The sequence below is a fragment of the Nelumbo nucifera genome, chromosome 1 (assembly GCF_055504915.1).
Source record: "Nelumbo nucifera cultivar China Antique chromosome 1, China Antique-T2T, whole genome shotgun sequence".
In the NCBI taxonomy this organism is placed as follows: Eukaryota; Viridiplantae; Streptophyta; class Magnoliopsida; order Proteales; family Nelumbonaceae; genus Nelumbo; species Nelumbo nucifera.
The window spans coordinates 14,694,911-14,721,659 of record NC_142649.1 but is presented as its reverse complement, the minus strand read 5'-3'; the positions used below and the strand labels follow the sequence as shown (position 1 = coordinate 14,721,659).

Here is a 26,749-nt window from a genome sequence, read left to right as displayed (position 1 = left end):
ATTGGGCTTGAGGCCCATTCAAATTTTAACAAGATGCCAACCTCAGCCTACCGAAGTTGCACCCCTAAAGAATATCATGATGATTACACCTCAAAGAGCATGGAGATTGCATGGAAGAAGACAAATGATATTTTATACTTCCATTCACCCCCAATAACACCACTTCTTAATGGAAATAAGAAATAAAATAATTACCATTAAAAGAAGCTTCTGGAAAGTGATTTGCTGCTGTTGAGCCTCAACTGATGACATTGCTGCTGTTGCTTCTTTTCCCAAAGCCATCATAGCAGATTTTAGCTCAGACAATTTTGCTTCTGCATTTTGAAGCTTTGCATCACTATCTGAAGAAGCTCCCCCCTCCCTTCTTGATCGCCGTCTTAAGACTTCAACTGCCTGATGAGTACATATTTATAACTTATTTACCACATTTCATATTATAATGCCCAGATGCACCAAAGACACAGATGGACATGGTTCTACTACACTACGAATACCGAACATAACAAGGCAGCCATGTAAAGGTATCCAGTATCATAGAATTCATTTCTTTAGCAGAAAAATAATTTATATGCAAAAGTAGTACCTGAGCTTCCACCTCTTGGCGGATTCTTTCATAACGGTGTGTCAAGTGGCGAGCATCCTCTAAAGGAGCTCCAGTTATTAATGCCCGTAGTGGCTCAGAGACCTACATATAGAGAAAGGAGTTCTAAAATTAAAATAACGGCATAAGAGATGAAGAAGGATAAAGTTTTTAAGATATCAAACAATAATTGAAAGGAACCTTAACGAGTAACCATTCTTTGTATTTTTTAGGTATGTGATTAGTATCTGAGTATAATGTTAGATTCTAGGAATTTATTTGGTTGGATGACATAAATCAACATAAAAAATTTCCTAAGCTTTATAGAATACCCAACCACTATGCTCTGCTCATTGGTTCTTGTAGAATCATGATGAGTCTGAGTTCTGTTGGAATTTTGGCATTTTCACAAGGGTTCAAGAGACTCAGAAAGCAGTAAGGTCACTCCTATTTTTTAATAGATAAGAAGTTTCCACTTCTTCTCAAGGTTTTAATTTTCAGGTTTAAGATCCCAAGTCTAAAGGGGTTTTCTCTTTGGTCTCTTTCTTGAAATCCCTTTGCAGTGGAATTGTTCGTCCCTTGAATTTCCCTTATAAGGTTCTCTTTAAGGCCTCTATCCCTCCTAACATCAGAGCTTTCTTTTCTGAGGCAACTGTTAGGGTAGAGATGAAGTTTTCTTCCTCACCATAAGTAGGTAAGTTACTCTTCTCTATCTTTCTCTTTTTCTTTTTCATTCTTTATTTGTTCTTCCTTTCTTCTCCTCTCTTTCTCTGTTGTTGTTCTGTTACTCAGCCATGTTTATTGAATCCATACAATTGTATGCACACTTGCAGTGCTTATTGGCATGCGTTCTATATTAAAACTGTAATCATTAGACATGCCTCTATCCTTTTCCTTTTTTCTCTTTTTATGCATGTATATTCATGTGCTATCTAAGCAAAGCATGTAATTTGTCATAAAGAATTCTATTTGCAGTGAATAGGGTGGAATGGCAGAACCAGAATCATGTTGACCCATGGTTGGTACAAAATTTTGTTGAGTCAAGTTGAGTTAATAATTCCATTTGTAATGACTAAGGCAATCAAATCCTATGCCTTTGCATTACTAAAACAATTAGACAAATGAAAGAAGTGAATAAATAACCTGATCACCAAGAATCTCAAGCAAATGTTCCCTCTCTTTTTCAATTGAAATGTGTGAAGTACCAAACTGAAGTGCAGCCCTTGAAAGAGAAAAGCCGGAACCTTGATTTTCATTTCCATATCTGCAACAATCTTCTGCCAGTTTTTTCCCTAACAAGTGAAATTTCAAAAACTTATATACCTTCTGATGAAGAAGAGAACCATGCGATTGTGAAGCAAAACCATATTCACCTATTTCCATTTGCTTCAAGCTTGTTGTTATAAAATTTTCAACACCCCGAACAAGATCCCTTTGAAAATGCTGCACAAATAGAACTGCTGATATCATCCGATCTGATGAATATCTGCTTTATAACATTTTTGCAAAAGAGGATGTTGCCCATAAAATTAGAGCAGAGTGGTTAAAGTGGAGAGGTGTGCTGTGCTATGACCAACATATACCAATGAAACTAAAATGAAATTTTTCTAAGGCAGGAATAAGACCAGCAAAATTATATGGAAGAGTGCTAGGATTGGATGGGAATTGGATAAGTTGGGTTAAATGAAGGTTGAAAATCATTCCTACCCACTAACCACCCATATCCATTATTGACCCTAATGGCAACCATGCATATTGATTATAACCCAACCTCAACTTAAAACCCCTGGAAATTGACAGTTATAGCAGTCTGTTTCTTATCTAAAGGGGCCTACCGTTTAGATAATTTGATATGATGCTAAATGGAAGACATGTTATAGATACGTTATGGTCAACAATGACCTTGATGCTGATAGGCCCCACACCTTGTACTGCCTAATATTATTTTCTATCATGGTTCACTACTATGGAACAATGGGACATGGAAAGATGTTCCCATCATTTCAATATTCTTATGAGATTCAAAGAACAACAAATTTCAGATGTCATTCTCCATTTCTAACTGAAGTGGTAAACCAGGTTAGCTCCGATTCTCTCACATAAAGACTCAGAGTTGATTTTTTTTTCTTGAAATGGTAAAATACTGTATTAGTATAAAAAAAGAGTGGATACAGCTATAGACCATGTATACCCATTTTATTGACACGACTCAGAGAGTCAAAGTTAATCTTTGATACCTGGCAATTTCAATTGGATACAAAATCCTCACCACATACCATGTACACCTATTTTGTGTATCAAGAGTTTCAGTTCCCCCAAACTTTTTCTTTTTTTACTTTTTTGTTTGACATTTTGATAGGGGTCATGTCAAATCATGTCAATATGCCATATTGGTGACCCTTAGATATGATACCATACGCCCAAGATGGGGTGTATCATATCAATACTTTGGACCTTGATGTACACATGGGAAGATTATAATTTTTCAACTAAAAACATTTATGACCACAAAAAAAAATTGATGATGTCTACATGTCACTACAGTCATGCATGGATATTAGCCTGGATAATCACAGTACAAAAGATGGTGGGTCCACCCATCACACAGGAAAACTTACAATCCATGTAACCAAATCTCTGTCATTCAAGCGAAAGATGTGAACTTTTCTCTTATAAAATGACAAATATGGATGCTATATACTTATCTTAAGCTGTCACAACTACAATATGTATTTGGAGACATCCAATGGGTACCCATGATACAACCCAACCCATAAACTCAACCTAAGTGGGGGTTGTCAACCCATAATCAACCCTCTAGGTAAATGAATGGATTTGGATTGATTGGACGAGTCATGTGCATTGGATCAGATTGTCAGAAATCGCCATCCCTAACTAGGAAATCAAGGAAGTAAGGAATAACATCTCCAAATCGCCACCCCTAACTAGGAACCCTTGGAATTGAAGGAAATTATGACAGGGCAGAATAGATTTACTTGGGCCAATTGTCAGGAAAGCCCTATTCTATCTAAATTAGATAGATTCCTAGTGTCACAAGACAGGGAGGATCATTGGGGGAATTTCCCAGGAAGGATATTACCTAGACTCATGTTGGACCACTGGCCAATTTGTCTTGATCAAGTGGGTAATGGGGGTGGGCCAAAGCCATTTCGGTTTGAAAACATGTGGCTTATAGTTTCGGGCTTTGTGCAAACATGTGGATCCCAGGAATTAAAACCTTTTGTAAACATTTTGAAACCATAATATATATATGTATATCTCTATATAAATATATTTTGCAAAAACAAATTTCAATAGTTGAAATCAATTGTTGACAGTTTAGGTTTCCATCAGAGAGAGTGCATCCCCGATCATTCACTTTGTTTGACAAAGGGGTTGATCCTGTCACTATGATAACCCACTCAGATGCATTCTCGGACTGTCCCAACATACCCTGGTTTTGACCCCCTCTAAGGATCTCACTGATTGGCATATCAAAGATAGCCCAATCCGACACCTAGTGTAGTACCATAATCAAGGCTAGGGGTCAGGTGTAACATTCCAGTTTTGCCCATCGATCTCCAAGGTCCAGGGCAACACTGAAATTTTGGTCTGGTTTAGGGTTTCAAGAAAAACCCACACTATATGTACCTCAAGTCTCACCCTGACAGCTGAGACAAGCCACCCTAACCAACTTGGCGCATCAATGTCAGTCTTGGCAGGTTTAAATCTCCCCAGATTTATCCAACAGCTGTGAAGATTCTAAACTAACACGAGTTTCATAAGTGTCCAGTTTAAGGGTATTACATAGAAACATACCATAATGACATGAATCAATTATGTACTTTATTCATTTACAATAAATGTCAAAAGATACATCAATCTGATTGGAGCTAAGGGCATACACTGTCTAACAACTCCCACTTGCATTTAGGTCCAATCGGGTATAAGTCGGAGTCCCATACTTTCTACGTGTTTCTCAAACACTTTCTGTGTTAGTGGCTTAGTCAATGGGTCTACCACATTCTCCGCCAATGCTACCTTCTGAATCAGGACGTCCCCTCTTCCAACTATCTCCCACAGTACATTGTACTTCCTCTCGATGTGCTTCGACTTCGAGTGGGCTCGTGGCTCCTTAGCCTGAACAATGGCTCCAGTGTTGTCACACAACAATGGAATGAGTGATGTGTTGTATGGAACTATCTTAATTCCTTAATGAACTTCTTCATCCAAACAGCTTCCTTGGCAGCTTCATTTGCGGCAATGTATTCGGCCTCGGTTGTGGAATCTGCGATGGACCCCTGTTTGCTGCTTTTCCAGCTAACAGCATACGATCCTATCGTGAAGATATAACTAAATGTAGACTTTCTATCATTTGGATCCGATTGGAAATCGGCATCAGTATACCCCTAGATCTGTAGTGAACTACCATCAAATACCAAACAAAACTCTCTTGTCCTTCGAAGGTATTTTAGTATGTTTTTCATAGAGGTCCAATGCTTCTGCCCTGGGTTAGATTGGTATCTGCTTACCACACTCACTGCTTGAGAAATGTCAGGACGAGTGCACAGCATGGCATACATGATGCTCCCTACGGATGAGGCATAGGGAATCTCTTTCATGCCCTCAATCTCTTCGGGAGTCTTGGGAGACATACCCTTGGAGAGAGTGACTCCATGCTTGAAAGGAACATTTCCTTTCTTGGAGTTCTCCATACTGTATCTCTTGACTATCTTGTCAATGTAAGCAAATTGGGATAATCCTATTATCCTCTTCAATCTATCTCTATAGAGTCGAAGACACAATATGTAGAGGCTTCTCCAAGATCTTTCATGGAGAATTGCTATGAAAGCCACACTTTCACCGTATTTAACATTCCTACATCATTCCTAATGAGTAGAATGTCATCTACATACAGAACCAAGAACGTAACATTATCCTCACTGGTCTTCCTGTAAACACAGGGCTCATCCGAATTTTGCTCAAAGTCAAACTGTTTGACGATAGAGTCAAACCAAATGTTCCAACTCCTAAAAGCTTGCTTAAGTCCATATATGGATCGGTTGAGTTTACGTACCATGTGTTCCTAACCTGCAGCTCTGAAACCTTGCAGTTGTTGCATATAGATTGTTAGAATGTTAGAGTGATGTTCGGCTGATAAGAGTTCTTATTAGCCCATTCTTATGTTTAACTTATCTTGTAACTGGGCTGGGCTTGTGTTAATGGGCCTAATCCTGTTTAATGATTTAAGTCATCTGGGTGTCCCATCACTAATCAGGGGCATCCCAGTAATTTCTTGTACCTTGTACTATATTCATCTATAAATAAAGAACTGGTCGACTGGCTAGTACAGTTCGACATTCTCTTCTTTTCTGTCATTCTCTTTTCTTCCTTGCTACTTCGAGTATAGCTCTTCAGATTACATGGTATCAGAGCATTAGATCCTTCCTGGTTTCAGCAGGCGCACTTTCTTCTCTTGCTGTCTTTTCATCTTCTCTCTTCCTTTTCTGGGTTGCTGCAGTGAAGACCTAGGAGTGTAAGAGAGTAAAGCAAGTTCGAACCTAGGGTTTCTCTTGGTTGTAGGACTCAAGGGAAGTAAGACCCAGAAGTAGATGTCCTACTAGATTATCTCCAGCAAATAGTAGCTATTGGGCTACTAAGAGAGGTCTGTATAGGACAGACCTAGTTGAGGACTGATTTCAGCAGTCCTAGCACTAGCCGAAAGAGGGAGAGCTTCCTCTACAGTTGCAGCTTCGTGCTCCAGCAAGACTTGCGCAGAACAAGTGGTAAAGACTTAGCCTACTCTACAGTTGCAGCTTCGTGCCCTAGCAAGACTTGGGCAGAACTGTGGTAACTTCAGTTACAGATTCTCTTCAGGTCGGTTATCAGTCCTACTTTGTGAACTTCAATTACTGGACTGCACAGTTACTTCAGGTTGCACAACAAGCCCTAATTGAAGTAACTTCAGTTACTAGCACTGTGAACTGGTTCAGTTACAGCCCTGTACTTGCTACTTCGGCCAGTCCTAAACAGCACTGCACAGTACCCGAACTGTGAACACTTCTACCAGCACGGTGAACACTGTGACCACTTCGGCCAGTCCTAAACAGAATCACCTACAGCACTGTGAACAACTCTTGGACTGAAGTCAAGATGTCCTCACTATCCGGTGAAGTTTCCTCTAGAGATAACAGACCTGTTACAAGGTTCTCAAACCTGGAAAACCCTAATCTGCACAGCTTGCAGATTACAAGTGTGCTGCTAGATGAGTATAACTTCAGAGAGTGGTCTGTCTCAGCAATGCTGTTCATTACCTCTCGTGACCTCACAGGCTATTTGGATGGAGACAAGAAACAACCAGAAATTGGCAGTCCTGAATACACCGTGTGGCGTAAGGAAAATGCCACAGTCATGTCTTGGTTGCTGGCCTCTATGACTCCTAGGGTGGCCAGAACTATTCATCACTTCTCCACAGCTGCTAAAATTTGGGAGAAAGTATCTAAGACATATGGCCAGAAAAAGAACAATGCTAGAATTTACAGGCTGAACCAAGACATTGCAGCCCTAAGGCAAGGAGATATGTCCGTGGCAACCTACTTTGCAACACTGGAAGGCCTCTGGGAAGAGCTTGACCACCATTTGATTTTGGATTGGGAAAATGCTAATGATAAGGAGAGGCATGATAAACAGATTGAGGAGGGCAGAGCCTTCAAGTTTCTGGCGGGTCTTGACCCTATATATGAAGGTATAAGGTCACAAATTCTAGGGAGGGATGAATTACCTGAGCTTCACCATGTCTACTACCTGGTGAGGAATGAAGAAGTAAGGAGAAAGGAGATGCAAGTTGACTCCCAGACACAGTCAACAGAACAACCTGGAGAACATTCAGCCTTAGTCTCCACTAAGGGGAATAGATTTTCAGACAAGAAGTCCCTCAAGTGTACACATTGTGGTGGTGAGAAACACACAAAGGAGAAATGTTGGGTCCTGTACCCTCATCTGAAGCCAACTGCTCTGAGAAAGGACAAAAGGCAACAGAAGGGCCACACAGCAAGTGGGAATCTTGCCACCAACAACAGTAGTGACAACTCACAGAGTATTCAGACAGTGTCATCTTCCACCGCAAGGCAGGCTACTGACTCCTCTGGACCAAGTACTTTGGGCTTCACAGCTAGTGAGGTAGAGGTTCTCAGTCGGGCATTAGCCCGTCTGAAGAACAATTCTTTAGCTTCCACCTCTCTTGCCAAATCAGGTACAGCCTCTGCATTTAGTGCATCTAGTTCCATTAATTCTACCTCTTGGGTGATTGATTCCGGAGCCACTGACCATATGACACATATGTCCTCCTTATTCCCCACATATCATTTGTTGTCTGGCCAGGATAAGATGAGAGTAGCTGATGGGTCCCTCTCCACCATCTCTGGAAAGGGGGTGGTTGACCTAAGCAAGGATCTCTCTCTTAAATCAGTCCTACATGTTCCTAGTCTTACCTCAAATCTGTTGTCTGTTTCAAAGCTTACAAAAAACTTGAACTGCAGTATAACTTTCTTTCCTTCTCATTGTGTCTTCTAGGACAGATTGACGAGGAGAATGATTGGGAGTGGTCATGAGTATGGGGGCCTCTACTACTTTGATGAAGATGTCAGCTCAGCCATGCAAGCTTCTACTACTAGTCCGGAGAGTGTGGAGTCAATAGCTAGGCTGCACTTGTGGCATGCTAGGCTAGGTCATTTGTCCTTTTCTTCCTTAGCAATGTTGTTTCCCGAATTATGTAAGGGCATTTCGAGTCAGAGTTTAATTTGTGATGTGTGTCAAATGTCAAAACAATGTAGATCAATGTATCCAATTTCTAGTAATGAAATTCAAGCCCCTTTTGACTTGGTTCATTCTGATGTTTGGGGTCCTTCACCCATTGTTTCCATTGATGGCTTCCGTTACTTCATCAGTTTTATTGACCATTATTCTCGGTGCACTTGGATTTATCTGTTGAAAGGACGTGAAGAAGTTCCCTGGATAACTATGATGTTTTGCAAGATGGTTGAAACACAATTTGATAAAAAGATCAAGCAATTCCGTTCAGACAATGCAGTTGAATACTTTGAAAGATCCCTGAACTCATTCATGGAAGATGCAGGCATGTTACATCAATCATCGTGTGCTTACACCCCTCAGCAAAATGGGGTCGCTGAGCGCAAAAACAGACATCTATTGGAGACAGCTCGAGCCCTTCTTTTCCAGCACAATGTGCCCAAGCAATATTGGTCTCAAGCTGTTCTCACTGCATCATACCTGATAAATCGGATGCCATCTAAGGTACTGGGTATGAAGACCCCTTTCTCTGTTTTGTGTCCCACTCTTCCAGAATTCCCTCTTCCCCCGCGGGTTTTTGGTTGTACATGCTTCATACATGTGAAAGATCCAAAGAAGACCAAGCTGGATCCTAAGGCTACAAAGGGAATATTTTTGGGGTACTCTCCTACGCAGAAGGGGTATAAGTGTTATGATCCTGTCTCCAAGAAAAAATATGTCACTAGGGATGTAGTCTTTTTTGAGTTTCAACCCTATTTCGAGTCTTCTCAGAATCCTCTTCAGGGGGAGAGTAGTGGGTTGGAAGAGGATTCTCATTCTCCCTTCTTTTTTGTTCCCATTTCAGCACCTTCCACTATTACTAGCTATAACATTCCGGGTCAACCTAGTGAGACTTCCACTGTGCCAGTTGCTTCTCCAGATTCGGCTGATATTTCTGAAGGTTCCAGTAAACAAGAGAAAGAGATACTTACATACAGTAGAAGGAAGAAGGCCCCTCAACCTCATGATTGCAACCAGTTGAACTCAGATCAATCTGTCTCTGCAATCCAAGGTAATTCTGATTCACTCAATTCAGATTTGGATCTTCCTATTGCTCTCCGTAAGCCTGTTCGTTCTTGTACCACTCGGCATCCCATAGCCGATTATGTTTTTTACTCACACTTATCCCCTGCCTATCATTCCTTTGTGTCTGCTCTTTCCTCTGTATGTGTCCCTTCCAGGTATTCAGAGGCGGCATCTGATCCAAGGTGGAAAGAAGCCATGAATGAGGAGATGAAAGCCCTAATGAAAGCAAGGACATGGGAATTGGTGGACCTGCCAGAAGGGAAAGGCACTGTTGGGTGCAAGTGGGTATTCACAGTAAAGCACAGGGAAGATGGGTCAGTTGAGAGGTACAAGGCCAGACTCGTGGCAAAGGGGTTTACACAAAAGGAAGGAATTGACTACAAGGAAACCTTTGCCCCAGTAGCAAAGCTCAACACAATCAGGGTTCTACTGTCACTAGCAGCAAAATTCTCTTGGGAACTTCATCAGCTGGATGTGAAGAATGCCTTCCTAAATGGTGATCTTCATGAAGAGGTATTCATGGAACCCCCACCTGGATATGATGTTGGAAAGAAGGTATGTAAACTAAGGAAAGCATTATATGGTTTGAAGCAATCTCCCTGGGCATGGTTTGAGAGACTTTGTTTGGCCATGAAGAAAGTAGGGTACACTCAGAGCAGTGCAGATCATACATTGTTTACAAGGAGACAGGATGACAAACTTACAGCACTCATTGTGTATGTGGATGATATGGTGATTACTGGAAATGATGTGAGAGAGATGAAGAGGCTGAAGGAGTTCTTAGCTTCAGAATTTGAGATCAAAGACCTGGGAAATCTGAGATACTTTCTTGGAATTGAAGTTGCTAGATCAAGAGAAGGAATCTACATATGTCAAAGAAAGTATGTGCTAGATCTCCTAGAGGAAACAGGCATGATGGGGTGCAGGCCAGCAGACACTCCAATAGAACCAAGCCATGGATTACAAGAATCAATGGGTGAGGAATACTGTGATAAGGAAAGGTACCAAAAGTTGGTAGGAAAACTGATATACTTATCCCTTACTCGGCCAGACATTGCCTATGCAGTGCATGTTGTCAGTCAATTCATGCACTCACCAAAGACCCCTCATATGAGAGCAGTGGAAAGAATCCTCAGATACTTGAAGACTTGCCCAGGGAAAGGAATTTTATTCAGAAAAAACAGCAGACTTGAAATTGAAGCCTACACTGATGCTGATTGGGCTGGGTCTGTTGGAGACAGAAAATCAACCTCAGGTACATTCTTGGGAGGAAACCTAGTCACATGGCGTAGTAAGAAGCAGAATGTTGTGGCTAGATCAAGTGCAGAAGCAGAATACCGAGCTATGGCACACGGGGTTGTTGAACTCTTATGGCTTAGGACTCTCCTTAATGAGCTTGGTATCAAGACAGAGGGTCCTCTCAAGCTGTATTGTGATAATAAAGCTGCTATCAACATTGCCAACAATCCTGTGCAGCATGACAGGACAAAACATATTGAAATTGATTGACACTTTGTCAGAGAGAGAATCATTTTAGGAGAACTCTGTGTGCCTTATACTCCATCAGAGATGCAGATTGCAGATGTATTAACTAAAGGGCTGGCATCAACGAAGTTCAGGGACATACTTGGCAAGCTAAACATGATTGATATCTATGCTTAGCTTGAGGGGGAGTGTTAGAATGTTAGAGTGATGTTCGACTGATAAGAGTTCTTATTAGCCCATTCTTATGTTTAACTTATCTTGTAACTGGGTTGGGCTTGTGTTAATGGGCCTAATCCTGTTTAATGATTTAAGTCATCTGGGTGTCCCATCACTAATCAGGGGCATCCCAGTAATTTCTTGTACCTTGTACTATATTCATCTATAAATAAAGAACTGATCGACTGGCTAGTACAGTTCGACATTCTCTTCTTTTCTATCATTCTCTTTTCTTCCTTGCTACTTCGAGTATAGCTCTTCAGATTACATAGATATCTTCAGTAAGATCTCCATTCAGGAACGTAGTTGTTAGCGTAGGGGTATTTCTGTCTTTATACCCAGATTAAGGTTGCTGAAACCTTGCAGTTGCTCCTTCCTTAAATAAGGGCGCATATGTCTTTTCAATTACTTTAATAATAAAAAGCATTGTCTGGCCGAATGCGAGTTATGTTCTTTAGACTTCCAGTTCGAACCAGACTTTCTCCTTTTCTCTTTCTCTCTTTCTTCCACCTTTCTACCTCTTTCTACATAATCGATCTCAAACAAATAGAACTCCAAGGCAGGCCGAATCATAACATGGTATCAGAGCCACTTGAATCTGCCTAGATTTCTATTCTTTGCGCACCCCATCTAGCGTTTCTCCTTGTAGGTTTTCAAGACTGCTATTCAGTCTTGATCACTAAGAGATTTCAGGTTTGATGAGAAGAGAAAGTGAAGATGTAGAAGAAAGAGTGATGGAAGAGCAATAGAACACAGATTTTGAGGAGAAGAACAGAATGTCAATCTTCTGCCACCGCCACTTTAAGTTAATATATATAGGTTATGCTAGTTACATGAAAGGACATATCTGCCCTTGGTGTTTACATCATAACTGCTAACAAATAACAAACAATATAAAACTGAAACTAGAAATAACAGAATAGCAAAATAACCACAGCTGTGACTAGATACATTCTACCCTACGGACAGAGTGGGACCACAACTGTGGGGTCCACATCAATGTTCTCTACACTCCCCCTCAAGTTGGGAGTATATGTTCATCATTCCCAACTTGGATAGATCCGCCTCTAGCTTCTTTCTTGATATGGCTTTAGTAAGAATGTCTGTTAGTTGCATACTGGATGTGATGTAAGGGAGGCATACTTCTTGAGATGAGACCCTCTCTCGCACAAAATGGCGGTCAACTTCAATGTGTTTGGTTCTGTCATGTTGTACTGGATTATGTGCTATATTAATGGCGGCTTGATTATCACAGTACAACATCAGGGGCTTCTCATACTCAATACCCAACTCCTCAAGTAGAGATCTTAGCCATAGGATTTCAGCCACTCCATTGGCCATGGACCTATATTTTGCTTCAGCACTTGACCGGTAGACAACACTTTGTTTCTTACTTCTCCAGGAGACAAGGTTTCCTCCCACAAGGGCACAATATCCCGAGGTAGACCTTCTGTCATCAACACTCCCAGCCCAATCTGCATTAGTATAAACCTCCACCTTCATGTGATCGTTGTTCTTGAATAGTATACCCCTACCTGGGCATCTCTTCAAATAGGCTAAGATTCTTTCTGTCGCAAGAAGATGTGTGGTTCTAGGAGAATGCATGTACTGGCTGACAACACTAACAAAAGTAATATCTGGCTGAGTGAGATAGAGATATAGGAGTTTTCCTACCAGTTGCTGGAACATAACTTTGTCTTCAAGAAGCTCCCCACTCTCGGCACTAATCCTATGATTCTGCTCAATTGGTGTATCTGCAGGCTTGACACCTAACTTTCCAGTTTCTGCCAACAGGTCTAGGACATATTTCCTCTGAGATATAAAGATCCCCTGTTTGGATCTAGCAACCTCAATACCCAAAAAATACCGGAGTACACCAAGGTCCTTCACCTCAAATTCTTGGTGAAGAAGCTGTTTAAGAGACTCAATCTCATGGCTATCATTCCCTGTGACCACAATATCATCAACATATACTGCCAACAGTGTCAAAGAGGACTCCACCCTCTTGATGAATAGGGTATGATCTGACTGGGCCGGTACATATCCAAACTTCACAAGTGCTAGTCTGAATCTATCGAACCAAGCCCTAGGTGACTGTTTCAAACAATACAAAACCTTGTTGAGCCGGCAGACCTTCTTACCTACTTCTGCATCATAGAATCCAGGAGGCAAACGCATGTAAACTTCTTCCTGCAGACCTCCATTCAGAAAGGCATTTTTCACGTCCATTTGGTATAAAAGCCAAGTGTGACTTGCTGCAAGGGACAAGAGAACTCGAATAGTAGTCATCTTGGCTACCGGTGCAAATGTCTCCAAGTAATCTATGCCATAAGTCTGTGTAAACCCTCTTGCAACTAACCGAGCTTTATACCTCTCAATAGATCCATCTGCATTATGCTTCACCGTATATACCCATTTGCATCCAACTGGTTTCTTTCCTTTTGGCAAATCAACTACCTCCCAGGTGTTGTTCTTCAACAGAGCATCCATCTCAACTTGCATTGCATCTTTCCATTCAGGGACGGATAGGGCTTCTTGCACTGTTCTTGGAATAGGGACATTGGAAATGGAGCTAAGGTAGGACCTGTAGGTAGGAGATAGGCAATCATAGGATAAAAAATGGGAAATACAGTGGGCTGTGGATGTGGTACAATGTCGTTTCCCTTTACGGACTGCAATTGGAAGGTCAAGATCATCTGTAGGGGAAGTCTCTGGGGGCTCTGTGATTGAAGTATCTGGACCTGGAGTTGCAGTTGAGATTGGAGCTGGTCTGGACTGCTGATGATTAGGATCAACCTGCCTGCACCGCCTGTGATAAACCCTCAACTCCTGATCCCTCTGACCACCCTCACCATTGCAGTTCTCGTCACCCAATGGAATAGGTAAAGGAATTGCCTCACTCTCACTGCTCTCCCCATGAAGACAAGAACTCAAACCCCCACTCTCACTACTCTCCCCCTGAGGGGCAACCCGAGGATAATAGGGTGTCCCCTCAAAGAAAGTGACATCCATGGAGACAAAATTCCTCCCGGAGACAGGATCATAACAGCAATAACCCTTTTGAGTTTGTGTATAACCAAGGAAGATGCATTTGGAGGCTTTGGGTTCGAACTTGGAGGGATGGGGTCCGAGAATCTGAACAAAGCAAGTGCAACCGAATGTCTTAAGGGGAATAGAAAACAAGTCCTCATGTGGGTGTAGAAGCAAAAAAGGAGATCGCATATCAAGGACCCTGGAAGGGACCCGATTAATAAGGTATACCGCCGTGAGGATAGCATCCCCCCAGAAGCGAATAGGGACATTGGAAGTAAACATGAGGCTTCTAGCCACTTCCAAAATGTGCCTATTCTTCCTCTCGGCAACTCCATTCTACTAAGGTGTATGAGGGCAAGAGCTCTGGTGGATAACCCCATGATGAAGAAGATAAGATGTCAATGATTTAGCAAAGTATTCCTTTGCGTTATCAGATCGGAGTATTTTGATCTTGGCATCAAACTGGGTTAGGATCATTTGGTGAAAATTTTGGGTCAGGGAAGGTACCTCATCTCGTGAACGCATGAGATAAACCCAAGAAAAGCGGGTATGATCATCAACAAATAACAAAAAATATCTGTACCCACCCATGGAAGGGATATGATAAGGCCCCCAAACGTCAGTATGCACAATATCAAAAGAATTATCACTCCTTTTATTACTCAATAAATAAGGCTTTCTACAATGCTTAGCAAACTCACAACTTTCACATTGTAGCTGAGACAACTCAATAGACTCAAATAAAGTAGGAAACAGACTCTGTAAAGATCGAAAAGACAAATGACCTAATCGGTTATGCCAAAGCATAACCGGACTCACACTCTGAGAAACAAAAGACAACTTCTCTACTGACTCTCCCTGACGGAACCGCTCCCCGAGCAGATAGATCCCATTTGTCTCATGGCCAGTCCCAATCACCTTCTGCATCTCCAAGTCCTAAAAAACACATCGGTCAAGGAAGAAGGTTATTGAGCAGTTCATATGCTTGGTAATACTACTGACTGAAAGAAGGTTAGTATCAAGCTTAGGAACATGCAAAACGAATGATAGGGAGATAGTATCTGAAAGCTTGATGTCACCCTTCCCAGAAATAGGAACCAGGGAGCCATCAGCAATAGATACCTTATCCCTACCAGAAGACAAATGGTAAGTAGTAAACAATGAAGGCAAGCTAGTCATGTGATCAGATGCACCTGAGTCTATTACCCAACAAGGTTCAGTAGTACTTGGAGTTGAGGCATGATAAGCTGAAGCTCGAGTACCTAAATGGGCGAAGGCAGATGTGACAGGGGCTGATGGAGGTTGCGGTGGCTGAGCTGAATTTCCAACCTCCTTTTCTAGCTGTATTAGGGCAGCCCAAACTGCAGCTAAGGTCTCCAAAGATGTTCCTTTTGTGCCAGCTGAGGATGCTGAATCAGTGTTCATGGCTACATGAGCAGTGCCCTTCTTGTTTATTAACTTCGCAGGAACCAAGTGGGGATGCAGTTTCCAACATGTCTCTTTTGTATGTTTGGGTTTCTTACAATGTTCACATACTACATCCTTCTTGTCTTCCTTCCTCCTGTCCTTCTCTGAATCACCCCCTGATTTTGGTGTAGCCGCTACAAAGGCTAATGTGGGTTGCATCATAACCTTCCTTCTGGTCTCTTCATTGTGTACAAATGAGTGAGCCTGAGAGAGAGTCACACTGTCTCTAGTCAAAATCTACTGCCTCACAATATCATATTCTGAGTTCAGTCCCGCCAGGAACTCAAACACTCAGTTTGTCTCGATGTGCTTTCTATGGGTCTGAGCATCTTTGGAACTGTCCCACTCAAGAGTCTCTAAGTGATCAATCTCGTGCCACAGGGACTTCAAGGTAGAGAAGTAGACCGACACCAGTTTCTCTCCTTGTTTAAGGGTGTTCACTTCACATTTCAATTCATATGCTTTGGCAACATTAAGGGGTTGGGAGTAAGTTTCTTTCATAACATCCCATATCTCCTTAGCTGTCTTTGCCCATAAATAATTCCGGCTAATATGAGGCTGCATAGAATTACACAGCCATGTCATAACCAAGTAGTTTTCTTGCATCCACTTGGTATATGTCGGGTCTCCCTTGGAAGGTTCTTTCATATCTCCCAGAAGGTACCCTAATTTACCTCTTCCACCAATAGCCATCATGGCTGATTGGGCCCATTCCAAATAGTTTGATCCATCAAACTTTACGGTCATAATCTAACCACCCATCTCAAAAATACCACTATAACTGATGTTCCCAAGACTGCCTTCTGCCTGAATTTTAGACTCCATTTCTGTCAAGTCTCAAAACAGCACTTGAATCACCAATCGCAATCAAAACAGTATAGGCCTGATCTGTATTCTCAGTGTATGTGCACAAAACCGAAATAATTCTGATCTGAAGCCAACTAGCCAACACAGCAGTAGTTGTCAGTAGATCTCTAACTCCCTTAGAACTCTAAGAACAACTTTTAAAAAAACTGATATGCTAGGGAAAGTTAGGGTTTTAATCAGTCCTGAAAGGAAGCAATTCAGTCGCACAGTCCAAACTATATAGATGAGCTTGCAGTAGGGTTTTAATCAGTCCTGAAAGGAAGCAATTCAGTCGCACAATCCAAATTGTATAGATGAGCTTGCAGTAGGGTTAATAAGAAACCCTAGAATCTAATCGGACCTACCAATAAACTTAAGAGTAGCTCTAGGTAGATTACAGGGTTCAGTCAAACACTAGGGCTTGCCGCAGATCACTTTCAAACCCTAGAGTAGAGAGAAACACAGTTCGGCCAGGGTTTGCTGTAAAACCCTAGTGAATCGAAGAGAGAAAGAACTAGAATGATTCGGCCTTCCCCTCCAGATAGGTCCAACCTATCTTCTCTTAAAAAGTAAACAATTTACAAGAAAAAAATAGTTTGCTGCCTTCTAGGGTTACCTGAACCCTAGTCTTCTCTGATCCTTCCTGACCACCAACACTCTGCAACCCTAGCAAGTTTCCAACAGCTGCTAGCACCTCTGGTGATCTCCAAGAATCAGTCTGCGAACTCCTCCTTTTCAGCTTTCAGCCCTAGGGAATTCTCATGTGGTCGGCTGGTATTAAACTCACATGAAAAAACCTAATCTGGCTCTGATACCATGTAGGTTTTCAAGACTGTTATTCAGTCTTGACCACTAAGAGACTTCAGGTTCGATGAGAAGAGAAAGTGAAGAAGAAGTAGAAGAAAGAGTGGTGAAAGAGCAGTAGAACACAGATTTTGAGGAGAAGAACAGAATGTCAATATTCTGCCGCCGCCACTTTAAGTTAATATATATAGGTTATGCTAGTTACATGAAAGGACATATCTGCCCTTGGTGTTTACATCATAACTGCTAACAAATAACAACCAATATAAAACTGAAACTAGAAATAACAGAATAGCAAAATAACCACAGCTGTGACTAGATACATTCTACCCTACGGACACCACAGCTGTGGGGCCCACATCAATGTTCTCTACAGGATTATCCAAATAGGCTATAATATAACACCGGGCAAGAGAGTTTTTCTCTTCCCATTCTTGATACTCTCTTTTTCGGGCCTTAGAAGTCCTGTCACCCGGACGATTTAGAGCAGGGTTCTTAGCAATTTTGTCCAATTTCTCGAACGTCAGAACTAGCATAAGGTTTCGGAACCAATCAGCATAATTAGGTCCCTTGAGTTTGTTATCATCCAACAGTTTAGTGAAGTTTTCGTCTGCCATTTTTGGTAAAGGCAAGGTAGATTTGTAAGTCCACAACCTAATTGATTCATATCATCACGTAGAAAGGACTTTTAATCTATGTTCCGTTTCCATTTTGGGCATCTCTGAGATTCCCTCCAATTTTAGTAATGGAGACAGTTGTGTCTCTGGAAATGTGGAAAACCACATGGGGTGCATGGAGCCAACTGTTTTAGCTGCATAACCCCACCACCTTCTATGAAGGATCATATCCACTCATCTAATGAGATTTCCCTTTGGCCTCTATCAGACAAGGTTCATTGCCATTAGGTTAAACCTTTCTGTCCAGTAAGTGCTTACCCATCATATTCGTGAACGCCAAGGTACCGTGAGAGAGTCTTCCATTTTAGGATAGGCCCCTCCCATATCGGTGTATGACGCCCCTATCGTCTTATGAAGCAATCCAGCCAATTGCATTAGCAGATGGATAACCCAATTTTATGGTGCATCTCCACCCACTAATACAACCGACCTTCATACTAATGATGGAAGGCCTTTAGAGAGTTCATCACATGAATCTCCCTATCACATGCACTTATGTTTTCAGGAGGGAACGATTAATTACGCCCTAGTTTTATTTAGGTCAAACCAAAGTGGCTCCCACTGACTTTCATAAAGCCAAATTTAGATGGGCCCTAAAGGGCTAGGGTTCCGCACGGTTCCTCTTGGGGAGGTGTGGGGTCCACCATGCAGGGAGATCATCCAATGATCTTAAGGACACCATGGCAATGATGTGCATTCAACCATGGTGTGCGAAAGAGCCACTATCGAATCAGCACGGGCCAAGTGCTTATGGCCCATGTACGTAGCACATCACACAACCATGCATCACATGCATGTAATCCATAATTGATCTAATCAATTAAATAACTGTAAAACCCATAATTAAATTTAAAACCTTTTCAGCCTATTTAAAGCCCATAATATTATCAAATAATATTATCTAGGTATATGGGTTGAACTGCAAAGAGTAGTTCGGCCCATATAGCTTTTATGTTGAATTGGACTAAAGCAGTTTTAACAGATTAAAACTAGGTTTTACAGATGTGGGCCGAATTGCATCTTGCAATTAACCATCAATCCTCGGCCCATGAAGGAAATTTTTAGGGTTGAGAACAGCCCCCATCGAACCACAGATTTGGTCCAACCAGTTTGGTCCAATCTAGTTCGAATGGATTTAGGGTTTGATGTTTTAATTCAACATTCAATTCAAGAAGATGATCTGAAATTAAATAACTGATACATGACAATCAAGAATCAATAAGAAGGTTGTTCGTAAGACTGCTACCCTACAAAACAAAGATTAGTTCGTAGTATGCAGTTTCCAAAACTGCAAATTGCAAAACGCTGAACCCGAATCTACGAAATTCTCTCCTTTGCGCTTTCTGCTTCGTTTTCAAATGGAATAAAATAGAAAACCTAATTTTTCTATTAATATTACATCATATTTGAATTCCTATACATTCTATCTAAAAATTAAAATTAATTAAAGACCAAGAATTAATAGAATAAATCAGCAGGTGCACAGATTTCTTGCGCCAAATAAAGAATTCGATCTCCACCATACGAACAGCCCAAAATCCAAGAAAAATATATAGAACAATTCTAAATATAAATTAGATTAATAAAGATTTAATTTCAGATCATTCGCCCAAAAACTAGGAACCGATTTCCCAGAAAAACATTAACTACGCAAATCGGGTAGAACGCCTTCTGCTCATTTGCGCAGATTCAGATCTAGTTTAATTCGGTTCAAGATTTGAACCATGGCACTGATACCACTGAAGAGATGAGAGATTCATCACATGGATGGTCGAACCCTGCAGGAAGGTAAAGCGAAATTTCAAAAATCTCTCTCCCATCTGAGAATCGTATTCCCTATTTTAGAAAACTGCATTTTCAAGGACCAATCTTGAACCAGATTGGACCATATCTGAAACCAAAAGGGAGGAGAGGGATATACCTGATACGAAGAAGCAGTAACTCCCAATGAAGGTATTCACGCCCAAGGAGAAAACCAAAACCCGTTTCCACTGAAAATGACAGTGTGTGGTGAAGCAGGATCAGCAGGACAGCTCTTCAGCAAGAACCGAATTATTCAGCAAGAACGGAGTAGAGGGTTGGTGAGCACGACTTCAAATTGCTTATTCTACCAAGAAGCAATGTCAAGAACAATTCTTGATCACTCCCACAAGTGGAGATCGAATTGGTAGGGGCAGAAAGAACAGGGAAGAACTCTGCAAACTGTTGTAATGTCTGTTGTTTGTAACTGAGGAATTCACCCCCTTTATTTATAGCCTTCTCAGGATCAGCCTCCTAATCCAATTAGGAGAGAGTTCTTTAATCCAAATCTGATATTTGGATCTGGATTCTTGAATGGATAAGACTTATCTTATCCTTCAGCTAATCCTAATCAGATTATAAATCTTATCTTGCCTCTTTTTAATTAACTGACTTGAGCCTAATTCGAATTGGGCTTTAAGCTCCTTAAGTTTATGTGCTCACTTAACCTCTTAACCTGCTGCCCAGTTGGCTCTCTTTGTGTGGCGTGGGACCCAAACATTAATTTACACATCAGCCACATGGGTTCAGCCCAGCCTTTGTTACAAGGCCTAGCCGAATTCACTGTAGGAGACAGTGAACCCCTAAGTCCATCACCATGGGCTCTTAATGAACCTAACATTTACACTAAATGGTCCTTGGGTCCAGCCACCTTATGAAAACCCAATGACTGTAGGCAAATGCAAGATTAGCCCATCAGGCATTACCCTCAATGGTCTTACACTTAACCTCTCAGCCCTTAATGATCATACACTGTCCGACAAGAGAGGACCTCTCCCTCAGTTGCGAGGAATAGTGCTGCACTCTCTACTCCCATGGATCCCGGGAATTAAAACCTTTTGCAAACATTTTGAAACCATAATATATATATATATATGTATATCTCTATATAAATATATTTTGCAAAAACAAATTTCAATGGTTGAAATCAACTGCCGACAGTTTAGGTTTCCATCAAAGAGAGTGAATCTCCGATCACTCACTTTGTTCGACAAAGGGGTTGATCCTGTTACTATGATCACCCACTCAGATGAATTCTCGGACTGTCCCAACATACCCAGGTTTTGACCCCCTCTAAGGATTTCACTGATTGGCATATCAAAGACAACCCTATCCGACACCTAGTGTAGTATCATAATCAAGTATAGGGGTCAGGAATAACATTCCAGTTTTGTCCATCTATCTCCAAGGTCCAGGGCAACACTAGAATTTTGGTCTGGTTCAGGGTTTCGAGAAAAACCCACACTACATGTACCTCAGGTCTCACCCTGGCAGCTGAGACAAGCCACCCCAGCCAACTTGGCGGTACATCAATGTCAGCCTTGGCAGGATAAATCTCCCAAGATCTATCCAACGGCTATGAAGATTCTAAACTAATACGAGTCTCATAAATGTCCAGTTTAAGGGTATTAAATAGAAACATACCACAATGACATGAATCAATTATGTACTTTATTCATTTACAATAAATGTCAAAAGATACATCAATCTGATTGGAGCTAAGGGCATACACTGTCTAATTGATCCTAACCACAAGTTGAGTTCCATTGAAGGAGAAGTTCTTCTAGACAGGGGAATATATCAGAGATTGGTGGACCGCCTTTTGTATCTTTACTTGACTAAACCTAACATATCCTATAATGTTGGAGTGGTTAGCCAATATATGCATGGACCCAAGACATCTCATATGCAGGCAATGAGGCAATTAACAGAATTTTAGCCTACCTGAAAGGATGCCCTAGTGAAGGGATGTTGTATTCCAATCACGGCCATCTAAAGATTGAGGCTTACACAGATGCTGATTGGGTAGGGTCCATTGATGATAGAAGATCTACATCTAGTTATTGTGCCTTAGTGGGAGGCAATGTTGTTTCATGGAAAGTAAGAAACAATCTGTGGTTGCTTGTTCTAGTGCTGAGGAAGAGTATAGAGCAATGGCTCATGGAGTGTCTAAACTACTCTTGTTGAAGACCTTATTGATTGAGATAGGCATCCAAGCAAATATCCCAATGAGACTATATTGTGACAATCAAGCAACCATACATATTGCCCACAATTCTATCCAACGTGATCGTACAAAGCATATTGAGGTGAATAGACACTTTATTAGAGAAAAAGTTGCTAGCGGAGAGATTTGCCTTCCTTTTGTAAGGTCGTAAGACCAACTAACTGATTGCATCATTAAAGGTGTCCACCATCCAAAGTTTTCTAAGAACCTTGACAAGCTGGGCATGATTGACGTATATGCTCAGCTTGAGGGAGAGTTTTGAGAATATTTAGACAGGGATGTTTTTGGACTTATTCTCTTTCCTTGTACTCTTTTTGTATTTGGGCACCTAAGTAGGGCTTCCTTATAATTTACTCTTTTCAAAGTATAAAGATCTTTTGAGGGTGTGAACAGTAACTAACACACACCTCTTGATACATCTCTTCTTCTTCTTCTTCTCTCCTCTTGCTTTCTCTCTTCTAAACCCTAGTTTTTAACTTGTGTTTTGCAACTTGAATGAAGAAGAATTTAAGGATCACATACCTTAGCTGCCCTAGTAGAATTATATAGGTTCTGAAGTTGTTGGTGGCATTGTAGTTCATCATCATCAGTCATAACAGTTTCACTACCAAAATGTCCCAATTGCTTCAGAACAGCCTGTAAAGTAGTAGTCAAAAGCATCAATATCTGATTGAAGATCAATGCTCAGAATCAAAATGAAAAGAGAAACTTACACCCCAAAATTTTAATTTGAACATGTTCCTTGTGCTATAATAGATACCTAAGGTGAAGAAAGCAATAATACTACCAATGCTAACAGAAAACAAAACAACTACAGTATACCATCTTAGCAATTATAATCTTTTCAATTGATTTTCATTATCCAAGTCAAATTAGAAACTAGTAAACCATATATCATCCAACAGCTGTCAAAAAAGCACTCTGTAACAGATATGATGAAGCCCATTACCTCCACCCAATTCACCAAAATCTTAGAAATGAGCTTAGAATTGTACCTACCATACAAAACTAATTGGCATATAAATCTTGAAGTTCATGACTCCTTACAATTGGGAGATAAAGTGATGAAGAACTTCTACTCAGTCCTACATAGTTTTACACTATTATGGAATTCATCCATCAATTTCATGTAGTCATTCTACATCATGTTCCAACACTTCTTATGGAATGGCATGGGTAAGCCATCAGGGCTGAGAGCTTTACCTCAATGTGTTCCAGTTAATACCTTTAGTGCTTCAGATTCAACATCAATCCACTCAAGCTAGTCACACTCTGCCACTGAGATATGATCAAAATAGAACCCATCTAACTTGAATGGTAGATAATTGGCTCAATAACATGTTTTCTTTATCAATAATAAATTAATTAATGACCACAGTAAATGCTCAGAAAACAGATATTGACAATAATTCCCATCAGACCATGTGACAAGCATATGTGCCTTTCTAACGGTGTCCCTGAAGTAAATGAGTTTACTCCTAAATTCATATTCAAGTACGAAGTTTAACCATTAACCTATTGTATCATCCAAATTATACCAACTCAATCCATTTGTCTATATGGAACCAATACAGTCAATTGATCACCTACGTTATAGGTTTACATTTCAGATACCTAAATTAATCCAGGAGTTAAATCTTTCATCAACATGATTCTCTCATCCAAAGTCTAGTAACTCCATCACTTTCTTATGATGCAAGAACCAATAATAACAAATCTGAGATTTTTAACAATACCATATTGCCTTAGAAAACAATGCAACATTAGAAATTAACCAACATAAGGCATATACAGTGCAACCATGGGAAACTGGCTTTGTTCGCCCGGTATCAAGAAATTGCATGATAAATACAAATCGATTAACAAAAACAAGATTAAAAAGTATAGCTCATCTTCTACCAAAGCCAAATAAGTAATGGCCAACTGCATGCAATTCCACAAGAGTAAAAACACATTTTGGAAATAAGCCAACACATCAAACCCCAACTAACATTTCAAGAGCTTTACAACAACATCACAACCCAATAACATGAATAGCAATCAACCGAATTGATCTCCTCTACAAAGGATCATCCTAAAAACAAACCACAACAAAATCACCAACCAAAGCTCAAGCTTTTCTTCTCTTTGAAAAGCAAAGAACTACAGCCCAACCATCAAACCACGAATAAAAATCAAAACAAGTTAACAGCAATACCTGTTGCTGCTTTGCAACTTGCTCTCTGAGCTTGCTTGCTTGCTTCCGAATTGCCTCCATGAAGCACCTCCTCTTCGTTACAGCTCGATAGCTCAGATTCCAACAGCACGATCGATCAAAATTAGGAAACAAATCAGCTTTCAGACCAAAACCATCACCAGAACTCCCTAATCACTAAATTCAACGAGTATTTTCTCCCAGACAGAATTTTCTTCTCCATCGACCTTCGAAATTCCAGATTAAACCCTAGAACTCTGGATTCGAATTATATTTCAGTTGCAGAGTGAATATTTTCTTAATTAAATCATCAATTAATTAATTAAAATTTGTAGGAGTAGACGATATATCTACGAAAAGCTGAGAATTCCCGAGGAACTACCACTGTGAAACCGTTCGGGGATAGAGAACATGGAGGAAAATGATGGAGTACAACTTGCCTACACGTGCGCCAAAATGGAGCACCTTTTTGGTCCTCTATTCTTCTCCTCAGTCCTCTCTTTTATTGGGTCGGAGCTACGCGGTGGCGACATGTGCAGAAAAGTGGGTGACAACTAAGGAGAAAGGACTACAGTCTACAGTCTCTGACTCTCTGCTCTCTACAAAAGCTGGTAGACGCTATTTTTGCCATGTAGGATTAAACCATCTATAGTTTGTCCACGTGGCAAATGAAGCTTTGCTTGCTGCCTGTGCTGTGAAATGATGAATGGAAACCTCGAAAGGAATGGAAAAACTGCAACATACCATGTGTTTTCGTGTACGAACGGTTGGTAAGGCATCAAAGGCAACGGGTTGGTTTCGGTTTTGGTTATCGAGTGGGGCCAAGTGGCCATATTTATTATAGAAAAATATATAATAAAATACTAAAAATATATATATATATATATATTATATTTAAATAATGAATAATATATTATATATTATAAATATATATTTATACATAATACATATTCATTAATTTATAATGTATAAAAAGTATAAAATATATATCGGTTAATTCGACTAACTACCGGTTTTTTATTTTAGTTAACCAAAATCGAAATCGAACCGATTAATTTGATTAACCAAAATTTCGAGTCAATTCAGTTTTTAGGTTTTTTTTTTCACTCGTAACCAACCCAACCGATTGGACACGTGGATAGTGATGGAAACACGCTATGTTGGTCTTAAAATTTCAAATACTAGAGTCCAGCTAGAGCTGAGGAGTGAGGATGGGGCAGAATGATGAGTTTGTAGCGGATGGTCCCGACCCGAACCCCACATGAATAGACGGATTGGACCTCGGACCTTACGATTGTAGGGCTGCCTAACTGAAGCTGGACAGACTACAAGGTGTAGATTGACACGGAAGAGTTGGGGTTAAAATGGTAAATGTAAATTATACTATAGTGGTAAATGGTAAATGATAGACTGACACCCTGTACTTTCGAGGTAATGATTCTTACCCTCGAAACTTTCGCCCAAAAAGGACAAAAATGATGAGAACCAGCTTCTATCAACAGGGTTCAGAATCCAAAGCGCCTGCTCACACTCCTCATAGCACTTGTTGGACGGTGGCTTCGATCTTACTGGGCTGTCTGGAGTCTCAGAGGGACCGAGATTTGTCGAACGCTCCTCTTCGGCGGAGACTAGACCGTCGGCAGGATCGGTAGGAGTTAGAACACTCTTTTCACAGTATTTTACCTTCAATTGATATTATTTTTAAAAAAATTATTTTTTTTAAATTTTATTAAAAATATTATTTTTATTGATATTAGAGCTTAAAAGTTGTCTTTATTTATTATAATTCTTTTATTTATGTAAATAAAAATACTTGCAATTTTACATAAATGCCCCTTCTCTCACGTGTTAAATGGGCACATGTGTTTTTGTGATATGACCACCCGTTGTGTCACTAATTTGGCCTTTTGGAGATCAAATATCGCTTGTAATAGGGCTATAATATCGCTTGGGTGTTTTGGGACGGATGAAAGAAGTTTTAAAAATGGAAGCTGAGGATAAATAGGCCTGTTCATAAATCATAACTCGGGTCGGGTTTGAGTCAGGTTTTACCTTTTTGGCTACGTTTGAATACGATGTAAAAGTAAAAGTACATAGATGGATCACCGATCCATTGGCATCAGAGCGTGTCACAATTAGGCCTCGATTCAGTGACTGGTTTTATAGGCCCGAGTTGGAGTCAGGTTTTACCCCTTTGGCTACGTTTGAATACGATGTAAAAGTAAAAGTATATAGATGGAACACCGATCCATTTGGCATCGGAGCGTTTCACAATTAGGCCTGGATTCATAAGTGATTTGTTTTATATGCTTTTTTAGAAATACAAATAAAGGGATACAGTTTAAAGTGATTTGGTTTAATATTATAATATGTTTATAATGATAACTATGTAACATCTCAAAGAATAGTAAGTTTTTTTTTCAAATTTCAATGTGACATATCATCAAGGTGATTCAAGAAACGAACATTTGACGTTTCAAGAAACCCCTTCTTTCTTGAATTTCAAAACTATTCATTGCAAAAACATTTTTTTTGAGAAACAAGGC

The 26,749-nt window shown here is 40.5% G+C and overlaps 1 protein-coding gene across 6 annotated transcripts in view; it reads right to left on the bottom strand.

The window, feature by feature from the left end:
* The window catches only part of LOC104588092 (SH3 domain-containing protein), an 86,989-nt gene extending 62,089 nt beyond the window's left edge, over positions 1–24,900 (bottom strand). Inside the window, exons 1-7 of one of the 6 annotated variants that reach the window (XM_088894251.1) lie at positions 24,207–24,688; positions 23,213–23,287; positions 22,532–22,645; positions 1,954–2,023; positions 1,724–1,872; positions 584–685; positions 196–393 (exon numbers count right to left, since the gene is read on the bottom strand). In XM_088894251.1, coding sequence (XP_088750377.1) covers positions 196–393; positions 584–685; positions 1,724–1,872; positions 1,954–2,023; positions 22,532–22,603 — 591 coding nt within the window. In that variant the 5' untranslated portion in view covers positions 22,604–22,645; positions 23,213–23,287; positions 24,207–24,688. Of the gene's footprint in view, positions 1–195; positions 394–583; positions 686–1,723; positions 1,873–1,953; positions 2,024–10,999; positions 19,761–19,903; positions 19,974–22,531; positions 22,646–23,212; positions 23,288–24,206 lie in introns of those variants that run through there. The other 5 variants (XM_088894252.1, XM_088894250.1, XM_088894247.1 and 2 more) reach the window with 5 other exon arrangements.
* Between the last annotated feature and the right edge of the window lie 1,849 nt (positions 24,901–26,749).